The sequence below is a fragment of the Pan paniscus genome, chromosome 2 (genome assembly GCF_029289425.2).
Source record: "Pan paniscus chromosome 2, NHGRI_mPanPan1-v2.0_pri, whole genome shotgun sequence".
Taxonomy (NCBI): domain Eukaryota; kingdom Metazoa; phylum Chordata; class Mammalia; order Primates; family Hominidae; genus Pan; species Pan paniscus.
In genome coordinates, this window is record NC_085926.1 from 14,741,934 (window position 1) to 14,764,932 (window position 22,999).

At 48.8% G+C, this 22,999-nt stretch overlaps 1 protein-coding gene across 5 annotated transcripts in view; it reads left to right on the forward strand.

The window, feature by feature from the left end:
- The window catches only part of C2H3orf20 (chromosome 2 C3orf20 homolog), a 101,908-nt gene extending 88,794 nt beyond the window's left edge, over positions 1 to 13,114 (forward strand). For all 5 annotated transcript variants that reach the window (XM_063602719.1, XM_055109521.2, XM_055109523.2 and 2 more), the window contains exons 15-17: positions 1,423 to 1,565; positions 11,797 to 11,931; positions 12,522 to 13,114. In XM_063602719.1, coding sequence (XP_063458789.1) covers positions 1,423 to 1,565; positions 11,797 to 11,931; positions 12,522 to 12,606 — 363 coding nt within the window. In that variant the 3' untranslated portion in view covers positions 12,607 to 13,114. The remainder of the gene's footprint in view (positions 1 to 1,422; positions 1,566 to 11,796; positions 11,932 to 12,521) is intronic.
- The last annotated feature ends 9,885 nt before the right edge of the window (positions 13,115 to 22,999 follow it).

Genomic DNA, 22,999 nt, shown 5'->3' on the forward strand with positions numbered 1-22,999 from the left:
CCACCTCTGCCCCTGCAGAATCACACATGTGGGAGGAGGAGGAGAGAGGAGAAGAAGGGAGGGGCTGCGGAATTATCTCCCCACCCTGGCTGAGGCCCAGAGAGCAGGAAGACTGACCAAGAGTCACCCAGCACACAGAGCTGGGGCTGAAGCCCAGGACCCTATGTGTCCCCCATCCCAGGAGACTGAAGGGACAGGTGACATTCAACCTAGCAAATCAAATTCCCTTCATCTGTTTGTTTTTAAATGGCTTTATCCTAAAAACAGTGTACTGTAAATACTTACACATGTTCTTTATGGAAAGCTTAGAAAATATAATTTAGAAAATAATGACATCATCAGATCACTCAGAGAGTCTCATTTGCTCATCCCACAGATATGTACCTGGCACCTGCAAGGGCCACCACATGCTAACATTTTGGTGTCTGACCTTTGCAGTCCTTTTCTGCATATATTCTTTGCAATTCTTCTTTTTAAATTAAAATACCATGAGCATTTCCCCATGTCCTTATATAGTTGTAACACCTGATTTTTAACTACTGTGTAAGAGTCTGTCTTCTTTTTTTTTTTTTTTTTTTGAGACAGAGTCTCACTCTCTCACCCAGGCTGGAGTGCAGTGGTGTAATCTCGGCTCACTGCAACCTCTGCCTCCCGGATTCAAGTGATTATCCTGCCTCAGCCTCCCAAGTAGCTGGGACTACAGGTTCCCACCATCATGCCCGGCTAATTTTTGTATTTTTAGTAGGATTGGGGTTTCACCATACTGGCCAGGCTGGTCTCGAACTCCTGACCTTGTGATCCGCCCACCTTGACCTCCCAAAGTGAAGAGTCTGTCATTTTATCTATTTGTGCTGTTTTTGTTGACATTTAAGTCATTTGTATTTTTTTGTCATAACAAATAGTGCCGTCATGAATATTTTTGCACAGAAATATTTGGATAGGTGTCTACTTGTTGGGGACTGACCTGTGGGGGTGGGAGCCCTGCCCTCAAGGGGTTCCCATTCCATGGGATGAGCTGAAACGTACATACACAGCAGGAGAACACATTTCTGGCCCCAGGGCTCCGTGGGGTTGTATGTGAAGTGCATTTGAGCTGGGTGGCCAAGCAGGCAGAAGGGAAGGAGTGCTGCCCTCCCCAAGTTGCCCAGGGAGGTATGGCTGAGCCAAACCCCTGACCAGGCCCCCAGATCATAGGGCAACCCCACCGTCCCAGCCTGGGCAGGGGCTGGACTTGGCCATACCTCCCTGGGCAACTCAGGGAGGGCAGCACTCCTTCCCCAGCCACCCCAGGCCTGCCTCACGGCATAAGCTCTGAGAGCCTGTGGCGCTGTTCTAGTGAAATTCCAAACTTGCCTGTCTTATCAGTGGACACTGCTGTGCTGATGTGCTGAGGATCTCTCCTCATTTCCTTCCTGTCAACAGATGTTTTCCGGGGGGAAGCTCATTTTTGGGGGCCGTGTTTTGAATGGATATGGCCTCAGCAAGCAGAATCTGCTGAAACAGATCTTCCGGTCTCAACAGGATTACAAGATGGGCTACTTCCTGCCGGATGACTACAAATTCAGGTAAAACAGGAAACACGCAGGATGAGGGATGGGCCTGGGGAGGTATGGAGGGCAGAAAGGAGACTTGGGCTGTGAAAGGGGAACTGAGGGGAGCAGGCGGGGCTGAAGGGATGGAGTGGGGAGGGGGGCTGGAGGTGGGAAGCCTCCACCTGTGGCACACACATGGCAAAAACTGCGGCAGGAGGACTTTGCAGGTGGGCAGGGGAGAGATGGGAGCAGGTGCAGAGTGGGAAGGGGTGTGTGAGCAAGGCCATGTTGTGGGTTTCTTTGGGACACAAGTTTGGAAAAAGAGCCCCCTTGGGGAAAGAGGGACATGGGAATGCTTGCACAGTCCCTGTTTCTGTTGGAATATTCTAGACAGGTTTGGTGGGCAGGAGCTCTGGCTACACCCCCTCTCTGTCCCACCACACCCTACCACCACCTCATGTGCAAGCTGGGCTCTGCTTCTGCTTTGTTTTTTTGTTTGTTTGTTTTGAGAGAGGGTCTCACTCTGTTGGCCAGGCTGGAGTACAGTGACGTGATCATAGCTCACTGCATCCTTGAATGGCTGGGCTCAAGTGATCCTCCTGCCTCAGCCTCCCCACACAGACAAAGGCCATTCATGAAGTGATCCAAGGCCCCTGTAGCAGGAAATGCTGGCTTAAGTCTGCCTCTGGGCTTCTGAGCTTGGGCTTTTCAACCAGGTGATGCCAACTTGTTGAGCACCTCCTGGGCCCAGCTCTCGTGAGATGATCTTCTTGAGCCGAGAGACCTAGCTTTGAGTGGCTCAAGAAGAATATATCCTAGTCCAGGAAGGAGCCTGCGCTGCATGAAGCGCCTGAAGACTGCTTTAGGGGAACATGAGCAGATTTGAGAATGCCTGGGCAGCACGGTGCAGTGAGACACTTGCAGGATGAGGTTGGAGCCCCTGCTCCACTCTACTGGCTGGGTGACTGTGGTGAATCAGTTTACCTCCCTAATCCTCTGTTTCCTCACCTTCAAAATGAGGAAATAATGCCCACCTTGAGAGGCTGTGAGGATCTCATGAAAGTGTGTTTGTTAAAGAGCTTTGTGAACTGTGAAGCAAATGATGGGGCATGTGGAAAGTCTTATTTATACGCAGACCTGGGGTATGCAGCCCTAAGTCCTGTGACTGCACCCCCACAGCACCGAGTCTGGGCACCCCCTACTCCCACACAGGACCCTCAGTTTTCTAGGAGTCCTTATGCCCTTCTCACTGCAGTAAACTGAGTCTGGGCCTTGTCCGAGTGGGGCAACCCACTTCTGGAGGAACTGAAGAGGTCATGCCAAGTGACCCCCACAACTCAGAGCACTCAGCGGGGAAGGCAGGCCCAGGAGGAGCCTGTGGATGGTAAGGAGGAGCAGATGCTGAAAGGTGCAGACAGAAAAGTCACTGAGACCCCACTGCCTGAGACTTCAAGAGGGAGAGGGCTTGGTGGTCCTTGAAGACCAGTCACCAACAATCCCAGGGAGAAAGACAGAGGCACCAAGGGCAGGACAGGACAGGGGGACGCTGTTGGGAAGGGCCCAGGCTGAAGATGAACTGAGGCTGCAGGAAGATGCCAAAGAGGACCAGCAAGGGCATTTTCAGAAACATTCAGAAGAAGGCTAGCCTGCTATGGTGCATGGGGAGTGAATGTCTTAGCCTGTTGAACATTTATTTCCCACTGTCTGGAGGCTGGTAAGTCCAAGACCAAGGCGCCAATGGATTTGGTGTCTGGGAAGGGCTGCTTCCTGGTTCATAGATGGCGCCTTCTTGCTGTGTCTTTGCATGGCAGAAAGGACGAGGGTCTCTCTGGGGCCTGTTGTATAAGGGCACCAATCCCATTCATCAGGGTCCCACCCTCATGACTGACTGCCTTACCTCCCAAAAGCTCTGCCTCCCAACACCATCACCTTAGGGATGAGGATTTCAGCATATCAATTTGGGGGGACATAGACGTTCAGACATCACAGTGGAGGATGCCAGAAAGTAGTTACAAAGAGACATAACTTTTATTTGGCTCTAGATGTCCTCAAAAGGAAGATGCTCTTTAGTAGGAAATGACAGTTTAAGGAGTCCGGCCACCTTTCATAGCTGCGTGACCTGTGTAAAACACTCACCCTCTCTGTGCACCAGCTTCTTTGTAGAGTGAGACTCACTGTATTGGGTTATGGGGATTAGAGGAGTCAGCACATGGGAAGTGCTGGCACATAGCTCACGTTTACTGAGATTACTGCCTACCCTTGTTAGTGATATTATTATCATTAAAATGAGCTCTGCTCTCCTAATTTGTTATATTCAAGGATTCTGAAAGAACTTAGTGGTATGCTTACAACAGTCTTCAACAATTGTTCAGGAATGGTGAGGAAAGAATCAGAAAACTAGACACACATACATACACACAAACCAGATACACACATATACAAACTATACGCATACATACAAACTATAAACACACGTAAACTAGACACACATGTACACACGTTAGATTCCTGCACATACTAGATGCTCAAACACACACAAACTAGACACACAGAAGTAGACACAAACTAGACACACATACACATGCATACACTATACACACATATACACAAACCAGACACACACAAACTAGATAGAAACATACACACATACATACAAACTACAAACATGCACACAAGATGGTCTAGGTTCTTGAAAATGGAAAGAGGCAGATTCGTGAAACTATTAACCAGTAGGACTCCTCCTAATCCTAGAATAGCCAAGTGGGTTGATGGTTTAAGAGCACTTAGGTGAAAAAAGGAAATAGAATCTTTAATTGAAAGCATTGCCATAGCAGTCGTTCCTATAATCCGTATCTGTGAAACAAACCACCCAAGCTTTGTAGGATAAAACAACACAATCGTTTATTATTATTATTATTATTATTATTATTATTATTATTATTATTCTCTGTCATGGTCCTGGTGCCAGCTGGGCTCAGCTAAGTGGTTCTTGTTTGGCGGGAGTGAGAAGGTCTGTCATACAGTTACAGTCAGAAGTTGTCTGGGGCTAAGTCATCTCCAAGGTTTGCGCACTCCCATGCCTGGTGGTCAGTGTGGGCTGTCAGCCAGACCACTCAAATGTAGCCTCTTCAAGTGGCCTGGGCTTCCTCACAACATGGTGGCTGGGTTCCAAGAAGGAGCTTCCCAGGAAAAGGCCAGCAAGAAGCTGTCTTGCCTTTCATGCCTTAGCCTCATAAGTCATGCAGCATCACACATTCCATTGCACTGAAGTCCCTAGGGCCAGCCCATATTCAAGGTCGGGGGGAATTAGACACCACCTCTTGATGGGGAAAGAGTGTTGAAGAATTTGTGGACATGTTTGAAAAGTACTCCATCCACCCCAGTTCCTCTTCCAGCAGGGTGACTTGTTAGTAGTACAAGACGTGCTGTTGGCCGGCCGCATCACCTGGATTCCAGAAGATGCTGGGTGAAATCTCACAATGTCCTCATGGACAAGGTGGATGCATGTGGTTCAGATGGTAGCTTCTGCAGCCACACCCCAGTGAGTGAGGTTCAGCAGCAGCCTAAAGGGCAGACCTCTGTGATTGGCCGGTCCATTTATTTTCTAAATATGCAACCAGGATGAATACATAGAAGGCTTGCTGATCAGTTGTGCCCTTGAGGGAGAAGAGATGGCTGAATCAAGGTCTCAGCAGGCTCAGTTGCTACGGGATGGTTTGGGGGAAAGAATAAATGTTCACCTTTAGGTTTGGAAGGCTGATGGTCAGAGGCCATGGAAGGGGTAGCGTGAGGGACCATTATGCTGGAAACAGTCTCTGAAATCTGAAGAATCCATGCCTAGAGCAAGGGAGTCTGCAGTGCCAGGAGCTGACATTGTTTTCTATGTCCTCCGTTTACTGAGGGATGTTGGCCAACAGCTTTGCATCTAGAGTGCTAGGAGAGGGAGGCCCTCACTGTTGCTTGGTGGGAATCATGTCTTCCTTACCCAGAGTAGACTTGGCTTTGCACAAATGTGGGGGGGAGTCCAGGAAATCCTTCCGTGGAGGTGAGGAGGTGGAGAGAAAAGCAATAGGTGAGCAGAGCAGGTGCAGGGAAGCTGGGCTGGAAGCCAGGTCCGGTCAGGTTGGGGTGGCCACCAGGCTGGGGGCACTTCAGCCTTCTCTTTCCTCAGAGGAGCTGGCCACAGAAAGAGTTCTTAATGTGGGCCTGGCGTCTGTGAAGCCGCCATGGGGAGGCAAGGGCCAGGAGCAGGAAGAGGAACCCACAAAGGAGCCAGGCCGTAGGTGCTGGGGAAGAAAGGGTCCCCACGGGGGCCTCCTGAGCTCCAGCAGGGGCTGGGGCAAGCTGTCACCTGGCAGGTAGATTGCCTTCTGACAAACAGAGCAGAACTGTGAGGGCCTGCCAGGCCAAAAACAACTGGGGGAGTCTGCAGGGCCTCTGGGAGTGGCGGGCCCAGTGGGCTGCACCAAGATAAGGCCGCAGAAGGCTCCAAGCTTGGGAAACAGCAGCCCAGCTTGGGGCCAGGACTGATCAGAGACCAGAGCTGTGTGAGGCTTGGAGCCTCCCTGTCCCCCACTCAGCCTGTGCCTTTTCTCCTTTCTTATGTGGCAGATAGTGATCCCCTCCCCAGGGCAGCCTTGTGCAGGGCACTGGGTCACATCTGGCTCAGCCCCTGTCCTTGCCAGACTCTTCCCAACTGGGCACCAGCACAATAGGGAACGGAAAGGCCAAGGGCCCATCCTCACTCCCGAAAGCTTCCAGGCCCCCAGATGGAGGGGACTGAGGGAGCTCTGACACCTGGTAGGGCTCAGGAGGCTGGAGCTGCCAGGAAAGCTTTCAAGCGGCCAGCAGTAGCCAGGCTGGGAAGAACAGCCCAGAACACATGCAGAGCTCATGAGTCTGCACCATGTCCACCTGCACACGACAGTCACTGCTATGCCCCTGCCTCCCTCATCACCCTCAGGGGCAGCTGGCGAGGGGGAGGGGGGTCACACACTAGTTACTATTTGCAGGCCCCTATCTGTGCCAGTGAGCAGAGGTGCTGCCCCGCTGCACTCATACAGCAGTGGGGACGAGGTACACAAGAGACCAGGACTGGACTTGTGACAGTGGTGACGGGGCGTGAAGGGCCCACCAGGCAGGGAGGGCAGTTGGCCATCTTAGCTCAGCCTGCCAGCACCCAGGATGCAGAGAGTGGGTAGGTGAAGAGGTGGGGCGCCAGGGTAGCTGGAAGCCAAGTGCGGGCGGCCTGACCCCCAGCCAGGGCGGCTGTCCCCTTCCTGAGTGTGGCCAGAGCTGTGGGAGGCTTTGAGGAGCGTGGCCGGGCAGCTTTGTCAGGATGACGGCTCCGACTCACTGTGGAAGATGTCTTGGAGCACGGGAGACCAGCGAGGGCCGGGAGCCTCTGCTTTGTCCCTCCATTGTCACATCCTCCTGCTGGGACCTCTCGGAAAGGCCGGTCTCCATCTACCTAGGACTGGAGCTAACTGGCCAACTGTCTGCCTCGCCTGCTAGCCTGTTAGGTCCCCAGGATGGGAATGTGCCAGACCTGGTGTCCTGGAGCCCTCACAAGTGTCTAGGGTGGAGGCACCTGGCAGTGCCCCTTTGTGGTGCTGTCCGTGGGCCTGGCATGGGGTGGTGGGGAGAGGAGAGTGAAGCCTTGGGCTCCAACCCCAGCTGCTAGGCAATGTGGGAGTCTGGTGGGTGAGCTTCCTGCAGAAAAGATGACCTCGGGCCCTGAGCGCCCATATTAGAGAAGGGAAAGTGGAGGCCCAGCCAGGGTAGGGAGGTGCCCTGGAGAGACAGTGTGCCCAGGTGATGGCACAAACCTGGCCTTGCCCTTGCTGGGCCTCAGTCCCCTCCTTGTGGGATGGGGGTGTAGTTCTTTCTGGACCATTCTCAGAGGAGTGAGTTGAGAGGATCAGAAGCTGTCAGAGATGACTGCACCTGTGATGACAAAGTGTTCCTTAAACTGTCATGTGCCCTGTGAACTGCAAAGCCCTGTGTAAACTTTAATGCACCCAGTAAGCCACAGAGTACTTTGCAAACTGTCATGATTTCTGTAAAAGACAAAATCCTTTGTAAATTGCCACATGTCCCCAAAATCACAAAGGGCTTTGGGAGCAGCAATGTGCCCTGTAAACCAGAAAGCATCTTCTACACTGCTGTGCGCCCTCACGGGCCTGCTCTCCAGAACAGCAGAGCACTCCGTAAGCTACTGTGAGCCCCGTAAAGTGCTCTCTAAACTGTAATGCGCCTCCTACCCTTCAAAGCACTTTGTAAACCATAAGACACTCTAGAAGGGACAAAGCACGGTATAAACTGTCAAGGGCTCTGTGAAACGCAGACCACACTACCAACTGGAATGAGACCTGATAAAGACAGAGTGCTACAGAAACACCAATGTGAGCCTCAAGAGGCTTTGTATCCTGTAACGTGCTATCCAGATGGGAGGGGAAGCTCTTTACAGCTGCGCCACTTGGTAGCACCCCTGCCCCTTGCCCACCTCAGAAGAGGCAGGAAGAGACTAGGTGGAGGCAGGAGGGGTAGGCAGGGGAGTGGGGAGGGCACAGGGTGAGGAGACTGGGTCTCTAGTTGGATCAGCAGTGCAGGGGGCCCATACCCTCATCTGCTGTATACACCAAGACCCCTCCAAGGATGGAGCTGTGGAGAGCAGGCCCCGTGCTCAGCAAGGAGCCAGCCACCGCCAGGCCCTCCCTCTATGATGCTGCTCCGAGGAACAGCAATCCACCCTTACTGGCTGCTCATGCCAGCAACCCCACACCCCACTCAGCCCAAGGAAGCCCCTTGGACAGGCAGGGGAAGGGCATGCAGACGTAGGCTTTCCTGACTTGATCCTACAGGCAATGGGAAGCTAATGAAGGTTCTTGAGCTGAGAGAGACTTGATCAGAGTTGGGCTGTAGACTCATGAACCTGGCAGGGACTGGGTTGGGGCTAAGCAGGGTATCATGAGCTTGTCACAGCAGCAGACAGTAATGATGGATGAGGATGGTGTTAAAACTACCTCTTTTCTGGACTGGGGCCTGAGGGGGCACTGAGTAGAGAGAAATTACCTTCCTGAAGTAGACCAGGGGCTCAGAAACAGTGGGCTAGCCGCAACACCATGGGGAGGTGGGCTCCACACCCGATCTGTTCTTGTGGATGCTTTTCCTTTTCACTGTGGTGAGTACAAAGGCTTTGAAATTCCTGGAGGGACTGGCCTGTCGCAAAGCCCCGGATGGTCTTTTTTGCTTATCCCTGACCAAGGATGGTCTCAGAATCAACCTCTAGATTAGTCTTCCAGAGAAGCACTGGCCCACTGTCAGCAGGGACATGTGTTCCTGTCACCCCAGCAGGACAGCTGTGTGGCTCTGCTGGCCTAGTCGTTCACGGTCCTCTGATGTCCCCATCATTTGGTTCATTCGTTCATTCACTCACTCATGCCTGGCTAAGAGCCAGACACAGGGGGTGCCAAGGCGCTGAGACCAAATCCTGCCGAGGCACTTGCAGGGCAGATTCATAGAGCTGTGAGCAGTGCACCATCATAAGCACGGAGGCAGAGGGGACGGTGGAGGAAATCTCACCTTCTGCTAGAGCTCAGAGGGCTTGGCAGAGGAGGGGACCTGGGAGGCTGGCTTGAAGGATAAGAAGGCGGCCCAGCAAAGGAGGAGAGGGAAAAGGCACTCAGGAGGGGCTGGGGCAGGCAAGGGCTCAGTGCACCGCAGGAACCTGTGAGCAGGAGGGCTGTGGATTTAGGGGAGCCACCAAGACAGGCTGTTAGAAAAACATGCTGATAGTTTGGGCCAGATTCTGACAGACCCTGAAGCAGGCGTCATGCCGTGGGGGCTGGAGCTTACCCCTGCAAGCATCAGGGAACCACACACTGGCTTTAAGTGGGAGAGACAAGGCCAGATCAAGGAGGACCAGCCCTCTGGTGGGGCGCGGGGTAGGGGCACTGGACGGAAGAGGGTGAGGCTGGAGACAGGGAGAACAGGGAGGAGGCCAGTACCCAGGGTGGGGACATTTCCCAACTGCTGGGACGGAGGGGCTGGCTGTGAACTCGGGGCCTTCTATAGGTATTTAGTCCTAGAGCTGAGCTCAGGGAGGAGGTGCTCTGGGAATGAATGAAAGAAAGAATGAATGAAATGTCCAGGTGAGGGGGACCATGCTTCTTTCTGAGCCTTTTCCCCTGCACTCCTCAAGCACTCAACACCAAACAGAGTTGCTGGGACCTCCTCCACATCCACCCTGGGCTGGGGCTCTAGGGGGGCCCTGGAGGAGCCCATCAGCCTACCCTGCGTCTCCTGCCCTCCACCCCGCCCCCTGAGAATGGCAGGGACTGGACCATAGGCCCAGACACTTCCACAGTCCACCTCTTCTCAAAGGGCCTCAGGCAGGCCTCTAAGAGTGGCGTTTAAAGGGTCAGCTTAGTTTAGTGTGTGTGCTCCTTGTGAGGCCGGATTGGAGGTAAGGGGCTGCAAAGAGGCGTTAATTTGCCAAATGTAAACGTTGTGCATACACCCAGATTCTGAGGCCCTGTCTCGGCATTTCTTGGTGTTTAGTTTTTCTAGGGCCCTTGAAATGATGGAGTAGGCTGTGTCTCCTCTTGTCTCTGAAAGGCCCTGGCCTTAAGCAAGTCACCTGTGATTCCCTTGCTTGATCTATACAAACAAAACAGATTTAGACAGCCCCTAAACACTGTTTCTTGCTCTAGGCCTTGTAGGATGGCCCCTGCCTGGACAGTCCCTCCACACCCACTTCCTGTCCCCAGTCCAGACTTAGCCACATACTCCCAGAGCTACCTCAAGCCCCCTCCCCAAGCCATGCCCCTTTCTTCAGCACCAGATACTGCTACCCATGACCCCCACCAGGTTGTAAACTCCTCAGGGCCGGACGCATAGTAGAGGCTCAGTAAATATGACCGAGTGACTAGACAGTGCATACATGGGCCAGTCCTGTCTCTGCCATTGACTTACTATGTGCCCGTGAATAAGCCCACTCACCTCTCTGGACTTCGGGGCCCCTGTCAGGAAAATGGGACAAATGTCCCAGAGTTACCTGCTTCCCAGGGCTGCTGTGAATCTCAGAAACATCCTGTAACTCAGAAACACTGACAATGAACGGCTGCAAAGCTGTGAGGTGTGGCACAAAGGTAAGGAATAGCCACGTTTGTGTTTGCTGGAGCTGCTGTAACAGGGGGCTGTGGTCTGAAAGTGTGTCCCCCCAAAGTTCATGTGTTGAAATCCTCACCTCCAAGGCAATGGTTTAGGAGGCAGAGCCTTGGGGAGGTGATTCATGGGATGGAACCCTCATGAATGGGATTAGTGCCCTTATAAAAGGCCCCAGAAGGACGCTCGCCCCTTTCCCTGTGTAAAGTTATGAGAACACAGCCATCTATGATGCAGCAGGTCCTCACCAGGCACTGAATCTGCCGGTTCCTTGATGACGGGCTTCCCAGCCTCCAGAATGGAGAGGAACCTCTGTTGTTTCACAGCCACCCAGCCTATGGTATTTTGTAATAGCTGCTCGAACAGCCTAAGACACAAAGGTGACCCAAACTGAGTGGCTGAAACAACAGAAATTCATCCTCTCACAGTTCTGGATGCCAGAAGCTTGGACCAAGTTGTGGGCAGGGCCACGCTCTTCCAGAAGCTGCTAGGGAGGCTCAGTCCCAGGCCTTGCTCCCTGTTCCTGGTAGCTCCTTGGCCTATGGCCACAGAACTGCAGTCCTCACATGGCATTCTCCCACATTTCCCCTTCGTAGAGGAACACCAGTTATGTTGGATTGGACCCACCCTCCTCCAGTGTGGCCTCATCTTAACTAATGATGTCTGCAGGGACCCTATTTCCAAATAAGGCCACATTCCGGGGTCTTGGGGTTTAGGACTTCTACATATGTATTTGGGGGACATGTGTTCAGCCCACAATACCACACATGATGACACATTTCCTTTGCCCCCTGTCATCTCTCCTGTGGTCACTTACGGAGCCCTCCCGCCCCACCGCAGGCATTTGCTATGGTCAGTGTTGGGGGTGCAAGTGTAGCAGCATTTGGGTTAGGGCTAATCCAGCCCAAAATAGAAGCCAGGGAAGCCAACCTCCAGCATGTCACTGGGTCCCCAAGGAGGTCAGATTCTCCCTTTGCTGCCCTCAGGAGGAGAAGCACTTGTGTCCTTGTCTGTCCAGGCTCCCAGAACACTGATGGGACAGCGTGTGGTGCACCCTGGGCCCTGAGCACTGCCCCTGACCCTGCCTCCCCTGCAGTGTTCCCAACTCTGTCCTGAGCCTGGAGGATTCTGAATCAGTCAAGAAAGCCGAATCAGAAGATATCCAAGGAAGCAGCTCCTCATTGGCCCTGGAAGACTATGTGGAGAAGGAGTTATCTCTGGAGGCTGAGAAGTAGGTGACCACATCAGCTGCCAGAATGGGCGTGGCTCACAGCAGGCCACCTCGGGGCTATTTGGCCTTGGGCAAGTCACTCCCCCCAGGCGTGGCCTGGGTCATGTCCCACCATCCCTGACATCTAGCCCATGTAATCAACACAATATTGGGCGGGCATGCAGGCTGCCCTGGAGCTGCTCGCAGTGGTCTGGGTGGTAGAGATGGAGGCCTTTTGTAGACTTTGCAGCAAAACCCCACAGCCCAGACCCATTAGTCTGAGAAGGGTGGAGACTGCCCCGCTGTCTCCTTGCAAGAAACTTGCTGCACCTGTTAAAAGCCACTTACTTGCTGGTGCTGGTAACCATGAAATGAATCACACATTCGGCATGGCGTGGAAATCACATATTTCTCATGAAGATAGAAAAGCAAAATTAGGAGCATGTAGAAAGGTCACAGGTGCTACTGGGGCCCTCTGGTTGGAACAGCACCCAACAGCCTCACCTGTGCAAGGGAGAGGGGCCTTGCCCCTCCTGGCCCAACCGGGCCTGGGCTCTGGGCACTGTGAAGAACAGCCCTTCTGCCTCCCAGCCCTCTATTTTGATCTTTAGGACAAGAGAGCCTGAAGTGGAGCTACATCCTCTCAGCAGGGACAGCAAGATAACCAGTTGGAAGAAGCAGGCCTCCAAGAAGTAGCACCATCCTGGCGGCAGCCAAGTGAGCCAGGCCCCGGCCCGGGGTGCTGGGGCTTCTTGCCAGCCCAGCCCTGCCTCCCCGGTCTCCCACCCTGTCCTCCAAGCCTCTATAATAAACCAGCGGGCCTCCAGCATTGGGGTGAGGCTCTGGGGAAGGACAGACCCAGCTCATTCTGTCTTCTGTGAGGCTAGAGGCCCCCAACAGACTTGTCCCAGGTCATGTCCTTGGAAACTCGGTTCCCCCAATGCAGAACTTCCTCTGCGGCCAGTTAACTCAGCTGAGGCCCTCCCACACTCAAGGAAGGAAGCTACCTCCAAGAGGTAGCATGAGGATAGGTGACCCAGCAACCCCCAGGATGCCCAGATGGGACTGAACTGGGCCTCCTATACCCTTCCTGGGTGAGGGAGGCTCAGTCTATGGTGTAGGTGGGAAAGACAGCAAGAAGAGAACAGTGAAGAGGCAGAGAGAAAGGCCAAAGACAAGGAAGAAGAGACAAAGGGAGAAATGAGAGGAGGAGCAAGGAGAGAGAGGAAGAAAAAAGTGAGGGGGGAGGGGAGGGGGTAAGAAAGAAGATGGAGGAGGGAGAAGGAGAGAGGAAAAGTAGGAGGAATAAACAAGGAGGGAGGGGGAGGAACAAGGGGGGGGAGGGGAACAAGTAAGGAGTGGGGGAGGGGAGGGGAACAAGTAAGGAGGGAGGGGAACAAGTAAGGAGGGAGGGGGCAGGAAGAAGCAAGTGTGGAGTGAGGAGGGAGTTAAGAGGGTGATGGGGAAGAAATCACTGAGGGGGGATCTGAGGAAGATGAGAATGGTGCAGGCTGGGAGACTTAATGACAGAGTGCTCACCCCTAGGGACCCTTCAGTGATGCCCTGAAAGCCAGAGCCCTGTGGCCTCCTGGGGGCAGACATCCCCACTGAGCCCAGCCACAGTGCCATTTGGTGCATTTCGGGCTTCTTTCCTGAGCCACAGGCCTTAGAAATCCTTGCCAGCATCAAGGGGCCCAAGACAGTAGTCCCTCTGGGGTGCTAAGTTTCCCCATGTCCCTGAGGGTGCCTGTGAGGGACAGAGATAACCCCTGCTCTGGGCCCACGGCTCTGGGCTGTCTCGTCCTAACCCCTGCGCTGGGCCCACGACACTGGGCTGTCTTGTCTGGGTTCACCGGAGCCCTTTCCAGGAGCAGCTGAGGACTCCAGAAGGTCTACCTTTTTCTCCCAGCCCAGAGCAGAGCTCAGGCCTTGAGCTGCAGGCAGCATTTAGTGAGATGTTGCGCTTAGAAATGCTTATGCTTCCTCTGTAATATAAGCTTTTTTAATCTGAATTTTTCAAGCTTTAATGTTTATCCTTTGTATCATTCAAAAATGTTTTTTGAATTATACACTTGTTCTTCTAGAAATGAATTTGAAATGACTTGCGATATTCGTAAGCTTGTATCTTTGATATTTAAGGACCTTGATGTTTATCATGGGTCCCAGGGGCTCTATCCACTCTCCCCTCCTCCCCTCCTGAGCACAAGGACAGACAAGGATTGGAAGGCAAGGGAAAGAAAGTTTCACCTCTGTCCTTGCAGGCAGGCACCTTCCAGCCCCTAAGGCAAGACCTTGGTAAAGGCCGGAATGGAGACCTCGGCTCAGGCAAGGGCCTGAAACAAAGCCTCTCCCCTGCCACCCTAGACCTGCCTTGTGGGCCGTGTGCTCAGGAGTGCTTGCGTGGGTATGCCAAGCAGTCTGCATGCGCATGTCAACAGCCGCGTGCACTGTGCACACAGACCTGTCTCTGAAGGGCAGGTCCTGGCCCTGCCCACGGGGCTCACCACACTGAAAGGGGCAAAAATGAGCTGCTCGTGAGCGGGACGCCTCCCACTGGTGGAACAGGCCCAGCGAATGTCCAGGGCTGCAGAATCAAATGTACCTTAGGGAGGAGGGAGAAAAGGGGAAGCCCCTCTCCATGGAAACCCCAGGAGAGCAGGATAAGGCTTCACCCCTCAAAGATGCCCCCAACAAACCAGGCACGATGGGAAGGTGCTTGATCAACTGAGAACTGAGCCATAAACTGTTTTTGGACCCTTCAGGCTTCCTTCTGTTGTCGTTTTGGCTATAGGGAGGTCCAAGCCTCTCTAAGGAAAAAGCTGTGGCCCGATGCACATGGATGCTCTAGGGCAAACCCTGGCACATCTGCTGCTGCCTCACCCCCAGTCTTTGCAGGCAGCCCCTACCAACTACCTTCCCGTCTCTTCCATCCACGGAGTAGCTCTTTCCTCTAGCCAAGACTCAGTTTTTAGGAAGACTCCTCGGAGGAAGAGAGGGTGCAGCTAGAGCTAAAACCTACAGGGCGGGTTTTGTTAGGAGGCATTGCTGTGTGTGACCTGTGTCTGAGTAGGCGGCATCCCATTACTCACCTCCCAGGTTATCAGCCTGTCAGGGAGACATGGAATGGTCAGCAGCCCATGGCCTCTGGGAAATGGGAGCAGGGTCTCCCCTTATTACTGAGAATCCTTTCTTGTTCAGGCTGACCCAGTGGAAGGCCCAGGAGAGGGCAAGACTACCCATGAATAGACTCGGCGTCCAGGAAAACTAGGGCAAGGAGGAAACTCAGGAATCATGGTGTCTGACCCCTTGATCTGCAGGTGAACCCCAAAATTGGGGCTCAACTCATGAAAGTTTTTGGCTTTGCTTAGGAGGCAGCCCACAGTGAAAGAAAGCAAGTTTATTACAGCAACAGCTACAGCAAAATGACTGCTCCATAGACAGAGCAGGGCTAGTTTATACCCACTCTTAATTATATGCTAAATAAGGGGTGAGATATTTGTGAACTTTCTGGAAAAGGGGCGGGGAGTTCCAGGAACCATGTAAGGTAACGGTCAGGGTGTTGCTATGGCATCATTCATAAACTATCGTGGCACTTGTGAGTGGCCTATGCAAATGTATTATAATTAGCATATAATGAGCAACAAGGGCAACTAGAGGTTGCTTTCATCACCATCATGGTCCTAGCTGGTTTGGGCCGGCTTTTTTGTTGTTCTTGTTACACTCTGCTTCCATCAGCAGGGCAGTGACCAAGGCTTGGAAAACAAGTCCTGCTGATCTCCCACCTCACCCTCACTTTATAAAAAAGGAGACTGAAGCCCAGAGGAAGGATGGCGGTACAGTCAGCACACGGCAGCAGCGGGCAAGGTCTCCTCCCACCCCTCCCTGTGGAGGTGCATCCAGGACCTAGAGGAGGGAAACAAGGGCGAGGCTTCTGTCTCCAGCAACACTGTGCACTAAATGGCCTGAAAACACCATCTTGTTAGAAAACGCTAGAAATACTGAATAACATAAATTAAATACCCCTTTAATGACATATGGGAACTCACAAGGTCATAGGAAAAATCTTCAGGGGCTAAAACACAGGAGGAAGGGGGGGAAACCAGGTGGTAAGCACTTGTCTCATCAACGTAAGTGACAAGGTGGTCTTTTCAAGGAATGGTGCTGGAACAACCAGACAGTTGTATGGGAAAAATTAAATCAATCTTTACTTCATACCACTCACAATAATTAATTCAAAATGGATCATAGACCTGTACTTAAGAGCTAAAATTACAACAATTCTAGAGGAAAACATAAGGAAATATTTGTGATTTTAAAACAAAGATTTCCTAGGACAGTAAGAAAAAAATAAAAGAAAAATAAAATGGACTGGACTTCACCTTAAAAACTTCTCTTCTAAAAACACTTTTAAGAAAATATAACGGTGTACCACAAACTGGGAGAAAAATACAAATTTCTGGAATAAAGACCTCTTACAACTCAGAAAGAAAACCCTGTATTTTTTTTAAAGGACTAAATATTTGAACACACATTTTGCAAAAGTAGATATATAGATGGTTAAAAAAAATGACAAGATGTTCAATGTCATCAGTCTTTAAGGAAACGCAAATTAAAACCACAAATGAGATACTACTAGAAACCTATTAGAATGGCTAAAAACATTTTTTTTGAACTGAAAATGCCAAGTACTGGAAAGTATGTGCAGCAGCTAGAACTCCCATACATTGCTGGTGGGAGTGCAAAATGGTAAAAGTACTTTGGAAGAGCATTTGATGGTTTCTTATTAGTCACACTTCTTATAAGAGCAGGGCGAAGGCCCGGGGTGAGGAGCAGGTGGCAGACCCATTCTGTGAGGAGTGGTTGGAGGGCTTGGGCTGGCTCAGCCTGCACCCAAAGCCTGAGAGAGGCTCAGTCACTGTCCCTCACCTCTGCATGTCTGTCCCAAGGCCTGAAACTGGGAAAGTGAAATCACAGGCAGGTTTCAGCAATCTTCTGTTGAAATAAGATGGGATTTTTAGGCTGAATCCCAAAAACCATAGTCAGAAATTTCCCCAAGAACCCCTGGGTCCAAAGATGAATAGGGCTGGAGCTAGAACCAGCAGGATGTCTGTTCTGCAAGATATAAACACCCACCGAGGGCAGCCTGGTTTTCACCCACCTGGCAAGCCGACATGAACTGCTGGCTCCTTCCCTGCCCCAGAGAAACTGTGAAGCAAGTGTGGACACCAGGAACTAAACCCTTTAAGAAAAACCTGGAAGGCTAAATGTGTCTAAAACTGGTTTGGTTGCAGGGGAAAATGTGGGTGGCTGCAGCCTGAGGAGGACAGGAGATGGGTGCAGTGGAAGAGAGCTGTATGAAATCTTCCCCAGCTCTGCCCTGCCTTTCCTTAGCAGAGCCTTGGGGCGGTCTTTACCTGCCTCTTTACTGCAGCAACAGCAGCAGCCCAGGCCACTGGTGCAGATGCAGGGGTTAATACTGAAGGACAGCAAAGGCTTTGCCATTAAGGTGTTGACGAAAGCAGATGATAACTACCAGGTGCCTTTGACCATTTAAAAGCTCCATCTTGGCCAGATGTGGTGGCTCACGCCTGTAATCCCAGTACTTTGGGAGGCCTAGACAGGTGATTCACCTGAGGTCAGGAGTTCAAGACCAGCCTGGCCAACATGCTAAAACCCCAACTCAACTAAAAATACAAAAAACTTAGCCAGGTGTGGTGGCGTGTGCCTGTAATCCCAGCTACTCAGGAGGCTGAGGCGGGAGAACCGCTTGAACCTGGGAGGCGGAGGTTGCAGTGAGCCAAGATCGTGCTACACTCCAGCCTGGGCAACAAGAGTGAAACTCCATCTCAATAAATAAATAAATAAATAAATGCTCCATCTTTTCCCCTCCAAACTACTGATTACAAGGCCGTGAGAGGCCCCCTCTGATGGTGGGTGCTGCTTCCCCCAGGGATTTTTAAGGTCATACTCTAGCCAGGGAATTTGCCTAGTGGAGTGACAATAAATCTGAGTGAGGAACAGAGGTTTTGGGGTAAAGGGGCTCATTCGTTTACCAGCTCTGACATAGATTGGGGCTTGGCTTGTCATTCTTCCCCAAAACACATAAGCAGAGCAGCTGATGAGGAACATCATACATATAAGACAAAAGCTGAAGAGCCAGTTAATAGATTAGAAGACTATACTATAGAACTCTCCCAGAATCAGGAAAGGTTAACTATGTATAAAATATAAAACAAGCCTGGGAAACAGAGTGAGACCCTGTCTCTACAAAAAATTTAAAAATTAGCCAGGTGTGGTGGTGTGCCTGTGGTCCCAGCTACTCGGGAGGCTGAGGTGGGGGGATTGCTTAAGCCTGGGAGGTCAAGGCTGCAGTGAGCTGTAATCACACCAATGCACTCTGGCCTGGGTAACAGAGCAAAACCCACAGCTCAAATATATATAACACTGAAAGATGTGGAGAAAAAATAAAGTACCAAAACCCAGAAGATAAGGGTCCTGGAGGGTAAAAAAAATAAAAATGTAGAGAAGGAACTATTATTTGAAAAAATAATGGAGATAATATGCCATAATTATGAAAAATGAAAGACTTCAGGTTAAAATTAATCAGAGTGCCAAACAGAAGAGTTAAGGAAAAACCTACACATGGACATATTACAGTGAAATCTGAGAAAAAAAAATCTCTAAAAGATACCAGAGAGAAGCAGACCACCTACAAAGAAACAAGGGTCAAGCTGACATCAGATTTTTCATAGCAATGCTAGAAGTGAGAAGAATGTAATATCTTTAAAGAGTTATAGGCAAAGTACTCTAAACTGTAGGGGTAGGAGTAGAGATACTAAAGAGACATAGCAGTGTGAAAAAGTATTTAGCTTGTTTAGGGGAAAAGTAGACACTGATAAGCATAAGCATCAATAGGAATAAGCAGGTATAAAATTGGTCTTAATGGCACCCACCATAAGACCAAAATAGAATGTATAACTTTTTGACTGCTCGGGAATACTCTGTTTGTCCAAGGGAAACAAGTGAAGAGGAAAAAAAAAAAAAGTAAAAAAGTAATACCAAAAACAAGTCTCAATATAAGGTTAGTATAATAAATGTAAATGAGTTAAACTTGCCAATCAAAAAATAGAGACTTTCATATACAAAAACTTGTACATGAATGTTCACTGAAGCATTATTCACAATAGCCATAAAGGGGAAACAACTCAAATGTCCATCAGTTGATGAATAGATGAATAAATTATGGTATATCCGTAAAGTAGAATGTTACTCAGCAGTAAAAAGAATACAATTTTGATTCATTTTACAACATGGGTGAACCTTGAAAATATTATGCTAAGTCAAAGAAAACAGTCACAAAAGATCACATATTATATGATTCTATTTATATGAAATATACAGAATAGGCAAATTTATAAAATCAGAAACTAGAGTAGTAGTTGCCTAGGACTGGAGGGCAGGAGAAACAGGGAGTGATTTTTAATGGATATAGAATTTCTTTTGGAATTATGGAAATATTCTAAAATTAGTGGTGATGGTTGCACAACTTTGTAAATATACTAAAAATCACTGAATTTTACATTTTAAATGGGTGAACTGTGTGGTATGTGAATTATATCTCAATAAAGCTGTTAAAATGTTTAAAATGTAGGGATTCTCAGATTAGGTTTAAAAATACAAGATCTGACTCTATGTTGTCTACTTGAGACAGTCAAAATAGAAAGACACATAAATATTGAAGATAAAGGACTAGAAATATATACCAGGCAAATATGAACCTAAAAAGCTAGGATAGCAATCCTAATATCTGACAAAATATAATTTAAGCCAAAAATATAGAGGATAGAGAAAGATGTTATATAGGGGTAAGAGAAACAATAGAACAAGAATGAAAATGCACCAGGATGTATGCAGTTTCAAAATACATCAAGAAAAAAAAAACATAAAACCAAGTTAAAGTGAATTTTCTTTTTTTTTTTTTTAAGAGATGGGGTCTTACTATATCACACAGGCTGGTCTTGAACTCCTGGGCTTAGGTTATCCTCCCACCTCAGCCTCCTGAGTAGGTAGGACTATAGGCACACACCACTGCATCCAGCTAATGAAGTGAATATTTAAAAATACCATTCCCAGAAATTAATAAAGCAGACAAAAAATAAGCAGAGATATCAAAGATCTGTATAATGCTATCAGTGAGCTTGACTGCATGTATGTGAATCTACCTAAAATATAGAGAACCCACATTCTTTTTTGACGCCTGTGGAACTTTGTAAAAGATATACCGTATATTAGATCATAAAGGAAGCCTCATTCAATCCAGAGGAATTTACAGATTATATTATCCAAGTAGGATGCAATGAAGTTAGAGACAAATAACAAAAATGTCTTAACACTCTAGGTCTTTGGTTAAAATTGAAATCCTAAAGGAAATTCAGAAATATTTAGAATTGAATGATAATGAAAATGCTACAATGTCAGAATTTGTGGCACACAGCTAAAACAGTATTTGGAAGAAAATGTAGAGCTTTAAGTACATTTATTATTATTACTTGGCTATTTTTTTAGCCAAAAAAGGCTAAAAATAAGAAAGACATGCAGACGTTAATGAAATGGTGAAGATGAACAAACCCTAAAACTAGTCCTGTAAATGAATTAATAAGTGGACCCCCAGAAAGATATATAACAGCTTGGGAAAAAAAGAGAAATAAAGATCTTTTTAAAAATATTATTATGAACAATCAGACAACAATAAATGTGAAAACCTAGATGAAACCTGGGGCAAAGCCTGCCATGTATTCCCAAATGATTTCCCTTCCTTCTGGGCACACAGCCCGGTTACACTTCCCATTCTCCCATGGATTCATCTGCAGCCAGGCGCCTAAGTTCTGGCTAATGAAATGTGAGTGGCAGTTAAGTTCACCACCTCCAGGCCCAGCCTGTAAAAGCTAACCCCGCAGCGCCCCCATGCTGTCCGCAGGGAAGAATGCTGGATACAGAAGCGCCAGTGGAGGACTCTGAGCTCTTAATGCTCCCACAAGATGGGAGAGTTCTGGCTCTCAGAGCCCTTCCCCAGCCCACGACGGACAATGTCAAGAGCGGGAAATAAACTTCATTGTGTTAAGCCACTGATATTTTTGGGTTTGATTGGTATATCAATTACCTCCCTAATGTAAAATGGATATGTTTCTTTAAAAAACACCAGTATTGTTGCAAAAAGAAATCAAAAACTGGAAAAAACCTGGAATTGTAAATAAATGGAAACAGCAGTCAGTCTTATGCGTGTGCACGTGCACACACGCACACCCCAAAACCCAGGTCCATATGGTTTTACAGGTGAGTTTAAAATAGCTCATGTGGCTCACTCTTGTAATCCCAGCACTTTGGGAGGCCGAGGCAGGTGGATCACTTGAGCTCAGGAGTTCAAGACCAGCCTGGCCAACATGGTGAAACCCTGTCTCTGCAAAATATACAGAAATTAACTGGGCATGGTAGCCTGTAGTCCCAACTACTCCAGAGGCTGAGCAGAGAGGATGGCTTGAGCCTGGGAGGCAGAGGTTGCAGTGAGCTGAGATCACACCACTGCACTCCAGCCTGGAAGACAGAGCCAGACCATGTTTCAAAAAAAAAACAAAAAACTGTTTATGTGTGTGTTTTATAAGCTGTTCCTAAAAATAGCAAATTTTATTTTATAAAGCTCTATGTAAGTTTTGTCAAAGTACAATGTAAATATAGAAAAGTAAACAGTGTTTAAGCTCCATCTGAATGAATTTGTCAAGGTAAACATACCCCTATGATATAGTTTGGATATTTGTCCCTGCCTAAATCTTATGTTGAATTGTAATCCCCAGTGTTGGAGGTGGGGACTGGTGGGAGGTGTTTGGGTCATGGTGGGGGATCCCTCATAGCTTAATCTTGTTCTCAAGACAGTGAGTTCTCGTGAGATCTGGGTTTTGTAAAGCATGGTACCTCCCCACCCACTCTCTCTTGCTCCTGCTTTCACCATGCAAAGTGCCTGGTCCCCCTTCGCCTTCTGCCATGAGTAAGAGCTTCCTGAGGCCTCCCCAGAAACTGAGCAGATGCTGGCACCATGCTTGTACAGCCTGTAGAAACATGAGCCAATTAAACCTCTTTCCTTCATAAATTACCCAGTCTCAGGTATTTCTTTATAGCAGTGCAAGAATAGACGAACACAGCACATGACTAGAATCCAGAGCAAATCATCACCAGCCTCCGCCATAGGTTAGTTTTGCCTGTTTTTACATTTTATTCAAATGGCATCACATACTGTGCACTCTTTTGTGTCTGGGTTCTTTTATATTCATTATGTTTATGAAATCCATCCTTGTTGTATGTGATTGAAGTTCATTCAATCGCATTGGTTTATAGAATTTCACTGTACAGTTATACCACAATATATTTTTCCATTCTACTGTAGATGGGCAATTGGGTTGTTTCTGAGCCTAGTGTACCTCAAAATCAGATAAGGTCAATACAAAGAAGAGAAGATGAAAATCTCATTGCTTATTTCACTGATGAATGTAGGTACAAACATTCTAAATAAAAGATTAGCTAACTGAATCCGATGGTATATTTATTTTTTTAAATAATACATTATGTCAGGTAAGGTTTATCCTAGCAATGCCAAGACAGTTCAACGTCAGAAAATAAATCAATATAATTCGCTATATTAATAGACTAAATAAGAAAAATCAAATTCTATCTCAACTGGTGAATAAAATTTATTAGGTAAAGTCTAGCAAGCTGGAAATAGAAGGTCACTTTCTTAACCTAGTGAAGTTTATATAAGAAAAACCCACAACAAATATTTTTCTTAATGGAGACACTTTATTTTATTATATTATTATTTATTTTTTTTTTTTTGAGATGGAGTTTCACTTTTGTTGCCCAGGCTGGAGTGCAATGGAGCAGTCTCGGCTCACTGCAACCTCTGCCTCCCGGGTTCAAGCAATTCTCCTGCCTCAGCCTCCCAAGTAGTTGGGATTACAGGCGCCTGCCACCATGCCCAACTAATTTTTGTATTTTTAGTAGAGACAAGGTTTCACCATGTTGGCCAGACTGGTCTCGAACT